The 17,420-nt window shown below is 40.2% G+C and overlaps 1 protein-coding gene across 1 annotated transcript in view; it reads left to right on the top strand.

Moving 5' to 3' along the window:
- Nucleotides 1-15,279, top strand: part of LOC140737062 (ubiquitin-conjugating enzyme E2 U-like) — a 73,358-nt gene extending 58,079 nt beyond the window's left edge. Inside the window, exons 8-11 of the mRNA XM_073063199.1 lie at nt 121-206; nt 5,877-5,958; nt 12,671-12,789; nt 13,314-15,279. Of these exons, the coding sequence (XP_072919300.1) occupies nt 121-206; nt 5,877-5,958; nt 12,671-12,789; nt 13,314-13,468 (442 nt within the window). The 3' untranslated portion in view covers nt 13,469-15,279. The remainder of the gene's footprint in view (nt 1-120; nt 207-5,876; nt 5,959-12,670; nt 12,790-13,313) is intronic.
- Nucleotides 15,280-17,420: the final 2,141 nt, after the last annotated feature.

The raw sequence follows: 17,420 nt of genomic DNA, 5'->3' as shown, positions 1-17,420 counted from the left end.
AAAATAACTATTTACACTTTCCTCACTCATCAATTATATTTTGCAAAATGTGTATCATTTTAACATAAGTTAAAGTAAGTAAACTCTGACAAAGGCATTAATTATTGTGTCTCATTGCAGAATTAAAATGATTGCTTTCGATGAATATCACAAGACATGGACTGAAATTGCCACATCAAAATCAAATGAAAGCTGCAAAGATTCAAGTACAGTGATATATTCCTTATGATCCACCCTTCCACCCACATATTTTGTTAACCATGTTATTGGTGCTGAGTGGTTAAATGAGTTACTATCTTTCCTTTATACTTCTTTGGTGGTCACTTGAAATTAGACTTTGCTGCAATAAATATCAAATCTGTAATGAGCTTTTGGACATTCAAATCAAATCTCTAGATAATTTCAATACATATTGTGAATTTAAGCCTGAATAAGTTCTGAAAATAGTGCCAGAATTATCTTGAAAAGTGAAGGGTGATTGCAATACCATGCTGGTGTGAGGAATGCTCCTGGTCCACCAGGCTTAACAAGAATGATCTTGTTTAAAGTTATTGAAAAGTATTGCCAATACATTTCCCATCGGTAGATTATTAATTTTCAGAAGGGATGCTTTAACAGATGTTACATAATTACTGTAAATGTTCATGGTGACTAACATTAGTGCATGGTTTAGACACTTTGCCAAGAATTTTAAAGATAAGTTGTCTGCATTAAGCACTGGGACCAATACCTCAGCAGATGGGGTAAAAGCTGCCTTACTGAAAAATTGAAATGTAGTGCATGCATTTATTGGATATAAAATAGAATCAGTGTATCGTCACTTTAACTATCTGTTTGTTTTTACTTGTAATTTCTGCTTCAGAGCTCTTTCTTTTCTGTTAGACTTTTGTTGTATTTCAATTCTATCTGACTTAAAAATCTGTTTTTTCACATTTTTTTTGGTCTGCCTTCTACATTGTCTTCTGAACTATTGCTGTTTCATTAATATGCTCAGATTCTATTCTTACCTCTTTGAAAGACCAGAGAACAAGGTAAGGTGAAAACTAATGTGAACAAGGTGAGATACAAGAATGGGCTTCAAATGGATGGAAATCTGTATAAGTAGCACCATTAAAGGAATGGGTATCTGGGAATAGTTTAGGCCAGTTAGAGTCATTGCAGGAGTTACAATGCAGGAGTACTTAAAGCAAAAGAGCTAGGCTGTTAGTGTTGGGAATAAATTTTTGCCTGGAAGCTATTTGGATCAGTCACTCACATATTGGAGGATGGGAAGCTGTGAGGGCAAATCTACCTGAACCTAGTTTAGACTAAATCATACCTCCCTTGCTGATCTTTAACTATTTTTACAAACAAAATCTCTTTGACAGGCCATACATGCCACCTTGCTGCACTTGAGAATCTTGCATATTGGCAGCAAATGCTCTGAGAACTTGTAGCAAAATAGATGCTTGGAAAGGACATGGAATTGCTGCAGTATGTTGGCCATAATTCCCCTAATTGAAGTTACTTACAAATGCTGATTATCACACTAATTGTGTTCTGGGGAACTCAATATATCCCTAAGGTCATACTTCTGTCAATCATACTGTATGTATTATATTGTGAAGCATCCTGGTAGATTTGGCAACAAATAAATTTGTTGGTCAATGTGAAATTTACACGATGTGCCTGTCAAAGAAATAAAATGCAGCGTATTACCTGTGATTTATTTTAGTTTAATCTGTATATATTGAGAACAGAGTTATACTCAACTAGCAGGAGTGTTCACCAATATCTTTTAACCTCTTGCTTTGGCAGCCTGAGGTAGCCACCTGTTTCAAGCAGGTTTCAATTATACCAATGCCATAAGAAGAACATGGTAACCTGCCTCAATGATTATCATCTAGTAGCACTTACATCCACTGCGCTGACGTGCTTTGGGAGGTTGGTGATGAAACATCTCGACTACTGCCTGAGAAGCAACTTGGAACCACTCCAGTTTGCCTACTGGCACAATGGGTCCACAGCAGATGGAATTTCATTAGCTCTTCACTTAATCCTGGAACATCTGGACAGCAAAGATACCTACATCAAGATACTCTTTATCAACTACATCTCAGCATTCGACACTATCATCCCCTCAAAACTAATCATTAAGCTTCAATATCTTGGCCTCAATACCTCTGTGCAACTAGATCCTCAGTTTCCTCACTTGTGGATCCTAATCAGTTCAGATTGGCAACAACATTCCAGAAGTTCAATCAGCGTCGGGTGCAGAGCACTTCGAAGAAGTTACTTTCAGGTCAGTGAAGCTTGTAGAAAAGGCGAGCTTCACGGGTGTTTGGACCTTCCAGAGGTCCATTCAGCACTGGGAGCAGAGCATTTCAAAGAGGTTACTCGCAGGTCACTGAAGCTTGTATAAAAGGAGAGCCTCGCGGGTGTTCGGACATTCCAGAGGTCCAATTAGCATCAGGAGCAGGGAACTGCAATTTTTTAAAAAAAGTATAGAAGGAGCAAGTGGGGCAGCCATTGTCAGGAGTAGGCCAGCGGTGAGAGTAGGAGCCTCAGGCTTTGACTCAAGAAGCTTCGAAAGGAAGAGGCTGAGGCCAAAGATACAGGGTAGAAGATTTGATCTTGGTTGCCCATTGTACAGTGCAGGTAGGATGGCATATATGACAGTGGAATGCTTCTCCTGTAGGATGTAGGAATTCATGGAGCCTGATGATCTCCCTGATGACTACACCTGTGGGAAGTGCAGCCAATTCCAGCTCATGAAAGACCACATTAAGGAGCTGGAGCTGGAGTTTGATGAAGTTAAGATCATCCGGGAGGCAGAGCGACTTTAAGATACGACTTTTGAGCAGGTGGTTAAGCCCAGAGTGCAGAATTCAGGGAGTAGATGGGTGAACACTGAGAGAGGTAAAGGGAGAAGGAAGTCAGTGCAGAGTACCCCTAGGGCCATTCCCCTAAGCAACTGGTATAACCCTTTGGATACTACTGAGGGGATGGTCTATCTGGGCAAGGCAGCAGCAGCCAAACCAATAGCACTGTGGTCGCCTCTGAGTCTTAGATATACTCAGCTACTGTGTGAAGCAAGGGAGGAGATTGCTGAGCCTCTGGTGATGACCTTTGCATCATCAATAGGGATGGGAGAAGTACCAGAGGATTGGAAGGTTGCAAACATTGTTCCCTTGTTCAAGAAGGGGAGTACAGATAACCCAGGAAATTTTAGACCAGTGAGTCTTACTGCAGTGGTGGCAAGTTGTTGGAGAAGATCCTGAGAGGCAGGATTTATGAGCATTTGAAGAGTCAACATGGCTTTGTCAAAGGCAGGTCATGCCTTACGAGCCTGATTGAATTCTTTGAGGATGTAACAAAACACATTGATGAAGGTAGAGCAATAGATGTAGTGTATATGGATTTCAGTAAGGTATTTGATTAGGTTCCCCATACAAGGCTCATTCAGAAGTAATGAGGCATGGGATCCGAGGAGACCTTGCCTTGTAGATCCAGAATTGGTTTGATCACAGAAGGCAAAAGGTGGTTGTAGATGGTTCGTATTCTGTATGGAGGACAGTGACTAGTGGTGTTCCCCAGGGATCTGTTCTGGGACCCCCCAACCCTTTGTGATTTTTATAAATGGCCTGGATGAGGAAGTAGATAGCTGGGTTAGTACATTTGCTGATGACACAAAAGTTGGGGGTATTGTGGATAGTCAGGAGGGTTGTCAGAGGTTACAGCGGGACATCAATAGAATGCAGAACTGGGCTAAGAAGTGGCAGATGGAGTTCAACCCAGATAAGTGTGAAGTGGTTCATTTTGGTAGGTCCAATTAGAAGGCAGAATATAATATTAATGACAACACTCTTTGCAGTGTGGAGGATCAGCGAGATCTTGGACACTCAAAGCTGCTTGCAGGTTGACAGTGTTCTTAAGAAGGGGTATGGTGTGTTGGCCTTCATCAACTATGGGATTGAGTTCAAGAGCCATGAGGCTTTTTCCGAGGCATGTAATGGCTAACACAAGGGGACATAGTTTTGTGTGTGGCCTCCATCAGTTGTGGTCAACCATGGGTACTGCACCCAGGTCATTGGGGAGTGGCCTCTCCAGGGTGCAAGCCAGGAGAGAGTTGATATGGAGATCCATCTGTTGCCCATACAGTGGGACCCCTCTCTCCATGCTGATGACAGGTCCAAAGGAACGATGAAAGTCGATACAGTTTGGTGCCAGCAGCATTGCAGGAGTTGCCGTGCCGGTGCTGGGTACAGCAGTCAGCCGCCTTCAGGACTCTGACTCTAGATTTTTCCTCGGGGTTTACTCCCAAAGCCTTTCCTGTGAGCGGGTATAGCTACAAGGCAGCGGAGGTTTGAAATTGGAGTTTTCCCTCTCTGAGCTACCATCCGTGGTTAACGAGCCCCATCTGTCTGGACCAACTGGTTTTAAGGTGCCAGTGGCCCGCCTTTGCCCCTTCTCCTGTCAGTGAGAACAGCTCTGTTGGGCATAAGAACTATGCCACACGTGAAGGCCAGGAGTTGGACTTGGTTGCCAGAGGCTGTTTGAGACACACGCCATGAAAAGCATTTATTTAGCAGTGGGAGTTCATCCCCACTACCACCCTTAGGCTATGACTACCTTTGGAGCCGGGCATAGTTTTAAGGTGCTTGGAAGTAGGTACAAGGGGGATGTCAGAGGTAAGTTTTTTACACAGAGAGTGGTGGGTGCGTGGAATGCACTGCCAGTGATGCTGGTAGAGGCGGATACAATAGGGTCTTTTAAGAGACTGGTAGATAGGTACATGGAGCTTAGAAAAATAGAGAGCTATGCAGTAGGGAAATTCTAGGCAGTTTCTAGAGTAGGTTACAGGGTCAGCACAATGTTTTGGGCTGTTGGGCCTGTAATGTGCTATAGATTTCTATGTTCTAACATCTCCTCCACAATCTCCATCAGTATAAGGCTGTGTGCTTAGCCCCGTGTTCCACTCGCTTTATACTTAAGACTGTGAGGCAAAGCACAGCTCCGAAGCCATTTTAAGTTTTGTGACGACACCACTGTCGTAGGCCAAATCAAAGATAATGATGAATCAGCACATGTGAGGGAGATTGAAAACCTGGCTGAGTGATGCCAGAACAACAACTTTTCACTCAATGTCAACAAGACCAAAGAACTGATTATTAACTTCAGATGCGGAAACCAGAAGTCCATGAGCCGGTGCTCAGTGAGGGATCAGAGGTGGATAGGGTCAGCAACTTTAAAATCCTTGAGTGTTATAATTTCAGAGGATCTGTTCTGGGCCCAGTATGTAAGGGCAATTACGAAGAAAGCATGGCACCATCTCTGCTTCCTTAGAAGTTTACAAAGATTTATCATGACATTAAAATTTTGACAAACACCTTGAATGGAAATCCTACAAAAAGTAGTGGATATGGCCCAGTCCATCATGGGTAAAGCCCTTCCTACTATTGAGCACATCTACATGGAGCGCTGTCACAAGAAAACAGCATCCATTATCAAGGATTCTCACCACCTTCCTCACTGCTGAGGAAGAAACCACAGGAGCCTCAAGATCCATCCCACCAGATTCAGTAACAGTTATTACACCTTATTCATTAGGCTCTTGAACCAGAGGGAATAATTTCACTCACCCCATCAATGAACTGTTTCCACAACCTATGGACTCAGTTTGAAGGACTCTTCGTCTCATGTTCTTGATATTTATTACTTTTTTTTTCTCTTTCATATTTGCACTTTGGTAGTCTGTCTATCTTGTTGGGTGCAGTTGATTCTACTGTATTGTGTTTCTTGAATTTGCTGTGTGTGCCCGCAAGGAAATAAATCTCAGGGTTGTATGTGGTGACATATATGTACTTTGATAATAAACTTACTTTGAACTTTGACAGTGCCCAGGCCCTGCCTTAATCTTCAAGTGATATATTGTGGAGAAGAGGAATTACAAAAAGAAATTGAAGCACAGAATAAAGAGTGCGTATTCATCTGACTTCAATAACCTAGCACTTAAATGTACAGGTACACTTTTATAGGAGGCTACATAGGTTATTAGTATTATAGAATTTAAGGTGGGAATATGTGATTTAATGTTTCCATTTGCAGAACTCTGGTCTGAAGACTGTCTCCCAATCAGTATCTTGAATATGTGATGGTGAAAGCTGGAAAGATCAAAAGTGCTTAGAGCCTGTGCTATGATGGTCTATTTGTCTTATAAGTGGCCTAAGAAAGATGCAAATTAGAAGTCTGCTCATGATGCAGTTGGAATGCCTGAGCTGCAGTCCTGTTGCTCAGTGGAACAGAAGCCTCAAAGTGGACCCTAATGAAAAAGAAAAGCATGTTGTTGTGTTATATCTCTTTAATTTAACACCACCTTCCCTCTTAGTGCTTTGGAGTAAACTCCTCCAAGAGCTGTACACCCCTTGTGTGACATCCAGAAGGTCCAATATTGGTGATGCTAATGAAAATTCATATCCTACCCATTGGTACTCTCAGCTGACTATTCACTACATCAAAGCAAAAAAAATTAAAAATGCTTTTCCCTCGTTATATGATGTCATTTTATCTGTGTTGGAGGGGGAACTAAGGGATTCTGAGGTTTCTTTACTGATGACCCTGCACTCAGATCACATGATCTGCCTTCGAGTTTTGTCTGCATATATAGTAAGTACTGTATCGCAAACTCAACAATGAAAGTACTTACAACGCTGGACTGTTGCTGAAGGGTTTCAGCCCGAAACGTCAACGGTATTCTTTTGCACAGATACTGCCTGGCCTGCTGAGTTCCTCCAGCATTTTGTGTGTGTTGCTTGGAATTCCAGGATCTGCAGATTTTCTCTTGTTTGTAATCAAGGTACTTGAATATTTTCTTCAAATTTCTTTCAGCTACAACTTTCATACCTCATTTACTTCAAGAATAATAGAAATAGGAAAGCAATGACAACAGTGTCTCTGCATGGAATCAGGCCCTTTGGCCCATCAAATCCATGTTGATCATGAAAAAGCCATTTACACTGTTCATATTTTATGCTTCCCACATCGCATCAATTCTGGGTCAATGACACACTAGTGGCAATTTACAGTTGTTAGTTAACCAACCAAGTGAGATATTTTTGGATGAGGGAGAAAACTGGAACACCTGGAGGAAATCTGTATGATCATGGGGAGACATGCAAATTTTACACAGACAACAGTGGAGGTCGGGATATAGCTTGGATCAGTAGAGCTGTGAGGCAGCACTCTCTTAGCTCTGCCACTGCATTTAAATGGCACTGCCTCAATGTAATGCGTTGGTTAGACAACAACACTGTGAGCAGCTCTGGGCCCCTTGTCTAAGAAAGGATGTTCTGGCATTGGAGATGGTCCAGAGGAGGTTCACATGAATGATCCCAGGAATGAAAGGGTTACTGTATGGAGAGCGCTTGATGGCTCTGTGCCTATACTCACAGAGTTTAGAAGAATGATGGGGAATCCCAAGAAACCTATAGAATATAGAACACCTAGATAAGACTGGAAGTGAAGAGGATTTTTTTCTAAAGTGGAGGGGTCTAGGATCAGAGGGCACAGCCTCAGAATAGAAGAATATTCTTTTAGAACATAGATGAGGATTTTCTTCAGCTAGAGGGTGATAAATTGCCACTGACAGCTGTAGAGACCAAATCATTTGGTATATTTAAGGTAGGTATTGCTAGGTTCTTGATTAGTAAGGGTGTCAAAGGATACAGGTAGAAAGAAGGTAGGAGAGTGGTGTTCAGAGGAATAATAAATCAGCCATGCCAGAATGGCGGAGCAGACTTGATGGGCCAAATGGACTAATTCTACTGGCATGTCTTATGGTATTTTTTAAATATTATTTATCCCTAATCTCATTGTCTTTTCTTCAATGTAAAGTAAAAAAAAAGCACATTGTTCAGTACAGCTGAGCTCCTGCTTGTTTTGTAGTTTCTTCTGCAAGTATGGCAATATCTATTACAATCTCTGAAGAAATCTGAATCTCCTAATTTTTTACTAAATCAAAACCGAAACCTTCATCTTTTGATGGTAACAATCTCAGATTTTCTTTTTCTGACCAAACTGATTTCCCAAATCACAAATGCAATAAGTAAAATTTCTTTCTGGGTGCCCAATACTTTCTTCCCTCATTCACTTTTCTAGTCAAGGTAAAAGAAAAGCTATTTTTATCTGGCATTTGGTAGTAGTCTGTTCTTTGTAGCCTCCAATTTCTTTCATAATATCTTATGTGTTTCTTTTCTGGATACTTTCAATTATGATCAGTTTTTGTGTTGTTTCCCAAGAATTAAATACACAAAACTGTGTTTTCTTCCTTCTACCCAGAAACTCACGATTTTGAAATTAAAATATCTCAATTTCATACTTTAGTACATTCATTTCCAGCTTTTACTTCTTCATTTTTTCCACCTTGTATTCTTCACACACTTAAAACACAAGCTTGGTGTTGTGTAATCAGTTCTTTTTCTTAACTCCATTGCTTCATTTAGATGGAGTCATCAGATAGGAAAACAGGCATGAATTATAGATCCTGTATTTCCCAGGTGCTATTTTATAAAGTTCATGAAAACTTTCATTATACAATGGAAATTTCTGCTGAAAATCTCCATACAGCCATAGCTCTGACAGGAGCCCCAGAAATAATATCTCACTAAACATTTTGGGATTACTGAGGCTTTCTGCATATTTTTGAGACTAATGGAATCTCTGAGAATACCAGTAACAGAATGGAAGATCAAATGAAAGGGTAGATTTAGGATGGAACTAGAAATGATAAACTGCATTGGAAGAAAAAGCAACAAAGGTAGAAGATAATATTAACCATGAAGGACAAAAGAACTAAACTCAAGAGATCCTGCAGATGCTGGAAATCCAGAGCAATAAGCACAGATGCTGGCAGAACTCAGCAGATCTAGCAACATCTATGAAAGTGAATAAACAGTTAACATTTTGGGTCAAGAGCCTTCAATAGGACTGGAAATGAAGGGGGAAGAAGCAAGGATAAGAAGCTAGGGGGAGGGGAGGAGGACATGCTAGAAGGTGATAGGCAAAGCCAGGTGGGAGGGGGTGGGTGAAGTAAAAGGCTGGGAGGTGATAAGTGGAAAAGACAAAGGGCTGGAGAAGAAGGAATCTGATAGGAAAGGAGATTGGATCATGGGAGTAAGGGAAGGAGGAGGGCACCAGTGGGAGGCGATAGGCAGATGAGTAGAAGAGTTAAGAGGCCAGAATGAAGAAGAGGAAAGGGGAGGGGATAAATTGTGGGAAGCTGGAGGACTCAGTGTTCATGCCATCAATTTGGAGGCTACCTAATAAGAATTTGAGGTGTTGCTCTTCTAATTTGGCTTCACCATGGGGCATATGGACTGACATGACAGAACAGGAATGGGGATAGTTGTTGAAATGGTTGGCCACCAGGAACTTCTGCTGATGCCTAATCAAGAAAATTTGCCACAAGGCTTCACACTCCTACTGTCCATCTTTTTTTCCCACTTTGCTACAAAATACTTCACCAACAGTACAAACCTACTTGCACAAATCTGGCAACAGATTTGGCTTTTGATCCTTCCTCAGCTTTCTTCCTCTCCCTCCTCCATTCAGAAATTAAATTAGTGTAAATGTTTCATTGCAAACAGTAAGTTGTACTCTCCATACCTGCTGAGTGTTCCCATACTTCCCTTTAGTGTGAGCAATATTTCTTCAATATAACCTTCACATTAAAGGTACAGATTATAGGAGCTTCTGCTAGTTTCCATTTAACAATGACCAGAAACATGAATAGTTACAGAAGGAATATGAGCAGGTTAGAGGCTAGTAATTTTGTGGCAAGTGACTCACCTCCTTCCTCTTCAAAGTCATTTCAAAACCAGAACAGGAGTACACTGGAATATACTTCATTTGCCAGTTTATATGTATCTCCAAAAAAAAAATCAATTCATACTCTAAACATTGAGGTTGCAGTGTGTATCGTCCACAGAATGCACTGCATTAATTCATCAAGGTTTCTTCAGCAGCAGTTCCTAAGCCAGTGAACTCTCCTACCCAACAGACAAGAGCATCAGGTGCAATGCCACCAGTTGCTAGGCTCCCTCTAAATCGCAAACCAGCCTGACTTAGAAGTGTATTGCCAATGGTGCTGGGTCAAAATACCAGAACTCCATTCCCAAGATGATAGAACCACCCTATCACAAATTTTGAGGTTTAAACCACCTTTTTTTTAAAAAAAAAATTTTAATTAGTTTTTCAAAACATTTTACAAAATTAAAAACCCCAAATCCCAATGAGGAGCATTAATACAGTGCAAGATTAAGCATACAATAACAATATGCTACAAAGGAAGAGAATTTAACAAAAAAGCACCTAAATTAAAGACAAGTGAGCTTAGTGTCCTCCCCAAGCCCCACAACACAAGAAAAAAACAACAACAACGCCAGACCAACCACCACACAGTATAAAGAGTATAAGTCCGGACAGTCAAACTCCCAGACTGTGAATACACTTAGCAACAGAGGATAATAATGCCTACTACCAGAAAAAAAAGGGAGCTGAAAGCAAGGGACCGAAAAGAAGAAAAAAAAAGAAAAAAAACCCTAGTCAAGAGGAAGGTTATGAAAGTACTCGATAAAACGTCCCCAGACCTTATGGAACTTTAGATCCGAATTAAGAACTGAATAATGAATTTTTTCGAGGTCCAAGCAGGCCATAATGTCGTTAAGCCATTGTGCATGAGTGGGCGGGGCAACATCTCTCCATCTAAGGAGGATCAAGCGTCTCACCAGGAGAGAGGCAAAGGATAGTATTCGGCATTTGGTCGGACCCAGACATAAATCTGTCTCGCCCCAAAAACCAAACAGAGCAATTAAGGGGTTAGGTTCTAGGTGCTGATTCAGAATACCCGATAATGTAGTGAAGACATTTTTCCAGAATTTCTCCAAGCTAGGACAGAACCAGTACATATGGATGAGAGAGGCCACGCCCCTCTTGCATTTATCACAGAGCGGACTAATGCCAGGGTAGAATCGAGATAGTTTAGATTTAGACATATGGGCTCTATGAACAATCTTAAACTGTAAGAGGTAATGGCGAGCACAAAGGGAGGTTGAGTTAACCGATTTGAGAACTGAGTCCCAGCTCTCCTTGGATAAGGAGATATTTAAATCCTGCTCCCAGGCCATTTTAATTTTATCCACAGGGGCCCGTCGTAAGGCTGCTAGTTTATCTCGGATAATTGAAATTAAACCTTTACCTAGTGGATTAATGGAAAGAAATAGGTCCATAGCATTTTTCGCAGGCATTTCAGGAAAGTTAGGAATTAAAGGAGCAGTAAAGTGTCGGATTTGGAGATATCTGAAAAAGTTAAAACACCTTTTAAACCTTAGCAATAAATGTTGGGAATGCCAGAAATAGCACCTGTAATCAATCGAAAGTCATTTGGCTGTACTAACTGAAAAACCTGTCACATGACCTACTGCTCGTTGATCAAATGTGGTCGAGACCCTAGAAATATAGAACAGTACAGCACAGGAACAGGCCTTTCACCCCACAATGTCTCTGCTGAAGACAATGCCAAATTAAAGTAAATCTCTTCTGCCTGTTCAAGATCCATATCCCTCCATTCCCTAGACGTGTGTATCTATGTATACAAAAGCCTCTAAGTACAACTATCATATCTGCTTCCACCACTACCCTTGGCAGCCTTTTCCAAGCACCTACTACTCTCCTGTAATGACATTTTCCCTCTCTCACCTTATATTCATGTCCTTTAGAACTTGACATTTCTACCCTGGGAAGAAGATTCTCACTGTCTATGACTCATAATTTTATAAACTTCTGTCAGCTCTCCCACTCTAGAGAAAGGAACCCAAATTTGATTTCCTTACTCTTATTCTTACTGCTCAGACCAATAAAGTCAAACATAATTTCTTTACTGCCTTATGTGGCCATTTTCAGGGAGCTATGGACCATCCTAGAAATTGCTAACTAGACAATACAATTTTAAATAACCATGGAAATCAGTACTCTTATCAATAAGGACTGTGGAGTACCCTCCTCAAATTTAGCTGCATGGAGAAATTGTACAATTATAAGGTTTACACGTGCATGATTTTGCTCATTTTTCTCTCATGACTTTACTATCATGTCTGCAAATTTTCTCCAAAGTGAAAAAAAATTAAGATGGTAGTGTTAAAATTGCAGTACAGCTGTAGGGAGCAGGGAACAGCAATGTAGTAGGTGCTTCCAGAGATCTGCATGCATTTTTATCTTCATTATAGACTGACTTGAAATGAATGGAAAATAGTTATAATGTCCTGGAAATACTAGGCATCATAATGATAGTCTTGCAAGAATAGTACCAACCCAGACACTGCAAGCTGTATTAACAAGTCTATCCCTTTAATTCATTCAGCGCCTTATATTGGCAAAGTTAAATATTTCATTTCCTGCTGAAAATCTGAAATAAAACAGGTGTTGTAAACAGTAATGTAACAAGGTGTAAATGTAAAATAACATATTTTACTGTTGTGTTTGAGGGATTAATATTGGCTAACTGAAAATAAGATATTAATTATGAGCCCGAGGAAGCCACTCACTCCTTCAAGCCAGGTCTGAGTAACAAGATTATGGCTGATCTGACTTTAAACAGAATCTTGACAATCTGAATGCTCTCATCATATTTACATAGATTTGATGAGATTATCTATGGAACATTTGGTAAAGAAAGGAAGACTCAAGTAACAATGAATCAGAAATTGGAACGGATCAACCGCATGAAGAAGAGCTACATTATGGACAGGTTCTCTGGTGAGTTGTTTGAAAGTTTCGTCCATGAATGAATAGCTGGATTTATGCAAGGAGGTTAGTAATCCTTTATCACTTTATCTAATTAGATGACTTGTCTTCTTTATAAAAGGTGTAGCTGATAGTTTGTCAGTCAACAGCATCATAGCTAAATCCAGTCTGAATGGATTTCACATTTACCATAAAGTTTAACATATTATTTGGAGTGAGGATTGTTGTTTAATTTCATGAATAAAATCAGTAATAAATCAGTGTATTGTATGGTGCCAAGCATGATACTGAACTACACATTCTCCCAGAAGTTTAATTCCCAGTTTGTACTGAGTGTTGGTTGAGATGATGATGATGCTATAATTATCTTTCTGGTTAAAGAAAAGGTTAAAAGTTAGAAGAGAACATGAAAATAAAATACCCAGTTTATTCTGCACAATTGAAGATAATCAAATAAAAAGTCTTGGAGTGTCAGATTATTTGGCTCACAATGGTCATGCTTAATGAATTAATGAATGGTGGTACTTTATTTACAGAGGCTTCAACTTCAGTACGCCCAGCTCTATCGATGAACATCAAAGCAGAGCAATCCAACGCTTGTGCAAATGAGGAGGATCTATGGACCAAAGAAGTAGATAATTTAGTGAACTGGACAACTGGACTCAATGTAGATGAGCTGGAGGATGATTGAGAAACAAAAAAATTCCAAATCCTTCATGAGCCCAAACCAGTCTGTAAATACACTATGTAATCATTAAATGGTTTTTTCATCCTTAGTCCAGCTCGTTTCTCACATTCACCCTCTGCAATATTCTGATGATTGTTGCTTAATGGTAGCTTGCAAATTAAAACCTCCTTCAGGCATTATTGCCACTGCTGTTTCAGGAAGCAAAATGATTTGCAAGCACCAACCAAGTCTTCATAGTCCTTTGTCAGCTTGCTGCTATCAATAACTTTTTTTTAGTGTTCTTAAGTATCTCTGATAACAAGAATATTTAAAAAAGTGTTTTCAAAAATTTTAGAAAAGTTGTTTAAAAGATGAACAATATATCACTTAACAACACATTAGAAGGGAGTTGAAAGCCTTAAGTTAGTTAAAAAAAACTTTTCTTGAACTTTCTTTACAATGCAGTTCAGTGCGCCATTTCAATTGAATGGGGGTGTGCTTTATCCACCAGCCACAGGTACCTTGAAGCCAATAGGCTAAGACAAAGTCTCTTGACATAACTGAATTTGCTTTACACAAGTATGTGAAATGTTCGATATTTTTCATTGCCCTCCTCCCATGTGACTATGTCTTTGACTAGAAGATCTGGTATGAGATTAAGGAATACTTGTGGAGATTTGTCCTGAACTGGGCTGTGTGCTGAATGGACTGTTCCAGGACACGCACAGTGAAGCAAATATCTGGTGAGTGAAACCATCAGTGCAGTGAAAGGTACTCTTTAGTATGCTGTAAACTCACTGATATTTTCAGGTAAGATGGTGTCTTTTGCAACGCACACCGTCAGGCAGCATCTGTGGAAATGTATAAACAGTTGACTTTTTGGGCTGAGACCCTTCTTCAGAACTGGAAAGGAAGGGGAAGGTGTCAGAATAAAAAGGTGAGGGGAGGGGAAGGATGCTAGCAAGTAAGTGATAGGTGAAGCCAGGTGGGTAGGAAAGATGAAGGGCTGGAGAGGAAGGCAAATGATAGGAGAGGAGAGTGGATGAAAGGGAAAAGGAATGAGGAGGGGACTTGGGGAGATGATAGGTAGGGGAGAAAAGTTAAGAGGCCTGAGTGGGGAAAAGAAGAGGGGAGGGGGAGGGTATTTATTTTTTAGTGGAAGGAGCAATTGATATTCATGCCATCAGGTTGGAAGCTACTGAGATAGAATACAAGGTGTTGTTCCTCCATCCTTAGGGTGGGCCGCTCTTGGCACAAGAGGAGACCATGGACCGACACGTCAGAATTAAAATCTTTGGCCACTGGAAAGTTCAGCTTTTGGCAGATAGAGATGGAGGTGCTCAACGAAGTGGTCCCCCAGTTTATGACGGGTTTCACCAATGTAGAGGAGGTCACATCAGAAGCACTGGACACAATAGACAGCAGGTGTAGTGTTGCGTCACCTAGAGGGACTGATTGGGGCTCTGAATGGGAATGAGGGAGGTGACTGGATTGGTGTTGCACTTTAGCCACTTACAAGGATAAGTACCGGGAGGGATGAATGGATAAGGGAATCACAAAGACTGTGTTGTTCATGACTGGATGGTGCAAAATAGCATACTCAGAAGTCCAGGACTGTGTGCTGAGAGACACATTTGAAGCAGTAAACAAACATTGCACGTGCTGTTTAAGCAAGGGCCACAGTTTAAGGCTTCACTGCTATACAAATGCAAAACTTGAAATCTGTTCTAATATTCCATGGACTATTTGCTTTACAGTTGTAAATGAATGATAACTGATAATGTGCAAATATTGAATAATGGAAGTAATATGATGTTATGGGATTGTTGATTTGAGCATTCTTTTCTTCATACCTTTTTTATAAATAAAGTTTACTTTACAATTTAAAAATGACTGGGTTTCACTCTTGGCCTTACATGTTCATCTGACCATAAGTACACATGACTTCAGATCTGGCTGAACCATTCAGAAGTTACTTAGTATACAATAACAGTTTACAAGGATGATGTTATACCAAGCAGATTATTTCATGATCATACCAAGGAGTAATGAAAATAAGTATTTGTTAATCAATTAATTGGTAAACTGCGGAACTATGTATGCCAGCAAGCACAAGGTGGTGGGTGAATGGGACTTGGTATCATGCAGAACTTTGGATGACCTCATTTACACAGGATAGGGTGAAGGAGGCCAAGTCTGTCTTGGAAGATTCAAGTACAGCAGTAATAACTGGTGAGTGAAAGGAATAAGCAGTCAAGACAAAGCGGACTCCTCAGTATAGCGAGCCATCTTTTAATGCAGTTGTAATTCTATGTTCTATTACTAGTCTTGGGTCCATTCTTCTCTCCCTCAAACTGATCGTAAAATACAATCATGTTATGGTTACTGTTACCCAGGGGCACTTTCAGAAATGAGGTATTTAACTAATTCATTGCACAATACCAATTCTAGTTTGATCTACTCAAGGACATGCTGTATAAATACGTTATCCCCAAAATACTGTATGGACTCACCACTTAAGCTTCCTTTGCCCATCCTAAAATCACCAATGATTATCACCTTACTTTTCTAGTACATCTCGTTATTTCTTCTCATCTGACCTACCATGAAGTTCCTATATCTGATCAAAACACCATGCCCTGAGTGACTTTATGCTTTTATTATTTCATATTTCCATCTAAATCACTTCTTCATCCTGCTTTCCTGAACATAAACTATTCCTCTCTATTGTATTATCAACATCATTAATTAAGAAAGCCTTTACCTGGTCTCCTGTCATTCTTAAATATAATGTGCCTTTAATATTCAGGTGCTGATCTATGACAATCCTGCAGTCATGTCTCTAATGAGTATCAATAATATTTATTAATTTGTTTTCACTCTCAGAGAATCTATTTTAAATGCTTCATACATTCAGGTACAATCTTTAGTTTTGTCTTTTTTTAAATTATTTTTGCAACCCCTGCCTTACCTATTGCTACTTTAACATTTGTATTCTCTGTTTCTCCTTGTCATAGTCAGTTTTTCATTTCCCATGTTAACAGACAGACATACTTTATTGATCCCGAGGGAACTTGGGTTTCGTTACAGCCACGCCAACCAAGAATAATGAAGAAATATAGCAATATAAAACCATACATAATTAAATAATAATAAGTTAGTCATGCCAAGGGGAAATAAGTCCAGGACCAGCCTATTGGCTCAGGGTGTCTGACACTCCAAGGGAGGAGTTGTAAAGTTTGATGGCCACAGGTAGGAATGTCTTCCTATGACGCTCAGTGTTACATCTCGGTGGAAATACTTTTCAGTTTTCTCTCAGCTCTTTGAATCACCACATTCTTGCAACTTTGACCCTTTATACCCACTATTTAGTTTAAAAACTTGCATCCTCTCTTTCTATTCATGTGTTGACTGACCACCACACAGCACAGCTTTAACTTTCAACCTTTCAGCAATACTGGTGCTGGAGGCTTATGAACCAAAAGCTCTTCTGCCATGCCTGAATATGCCATTCTCTATTAGTCACAGAAAAAGGCCTTTTGGCCCCCTGAATGACCATTAAGCATATTTCTGTTTACATTAAGACTACTCTAAACCACTTACAAAGTTTGTAATTATCCCAACCCTCACCACCACCAATCCTGTCCCCGAACTGCACAATTTACAGTGACAAATTAACCCATCAACTCTTACACGTTTGGGATAGAGAAGAAAACAGAACACCTGGAGGAAACCCATGTTGTCACTGGGAGAATATGCAAACCTCATCCCAGACTCTCTTACACAATGTCACGATTATATGTAGGTCCCTGGATCTGTGAGACAGAAGCTCTACCAGCAGTATCACTGAGTTACTTGTCCTGTGCTAATTTGCAAGTGACTCATGTAAGAGTCATGGAAAATGTGGGTCTGGAATGCACCTGCAATACAAATGAAGTTAGGACTCACGTCAGGAAGTTAGTTACACATAGTTTTC

Source organism: Hemitrygon akajei, chromosome 12, assembly GCF_048418815.1.
Source record: "Hemitrygon akajei chromosome 12, sHemAka1.3, whole genome shotgun sequence".
Taxonomy (NCBI): domain Eukaryota; kingdom Metazoa; phylum Chordata; class Chondrichthyes; order Myliobatiformes; family Dasyatidae; genus Hemitrygon; species Hemitrygon akajei.
Note: the sequence above shows the minus strand (reverse complement) of the source record. Positions and strands in the feature narration are given on the sequence as shown.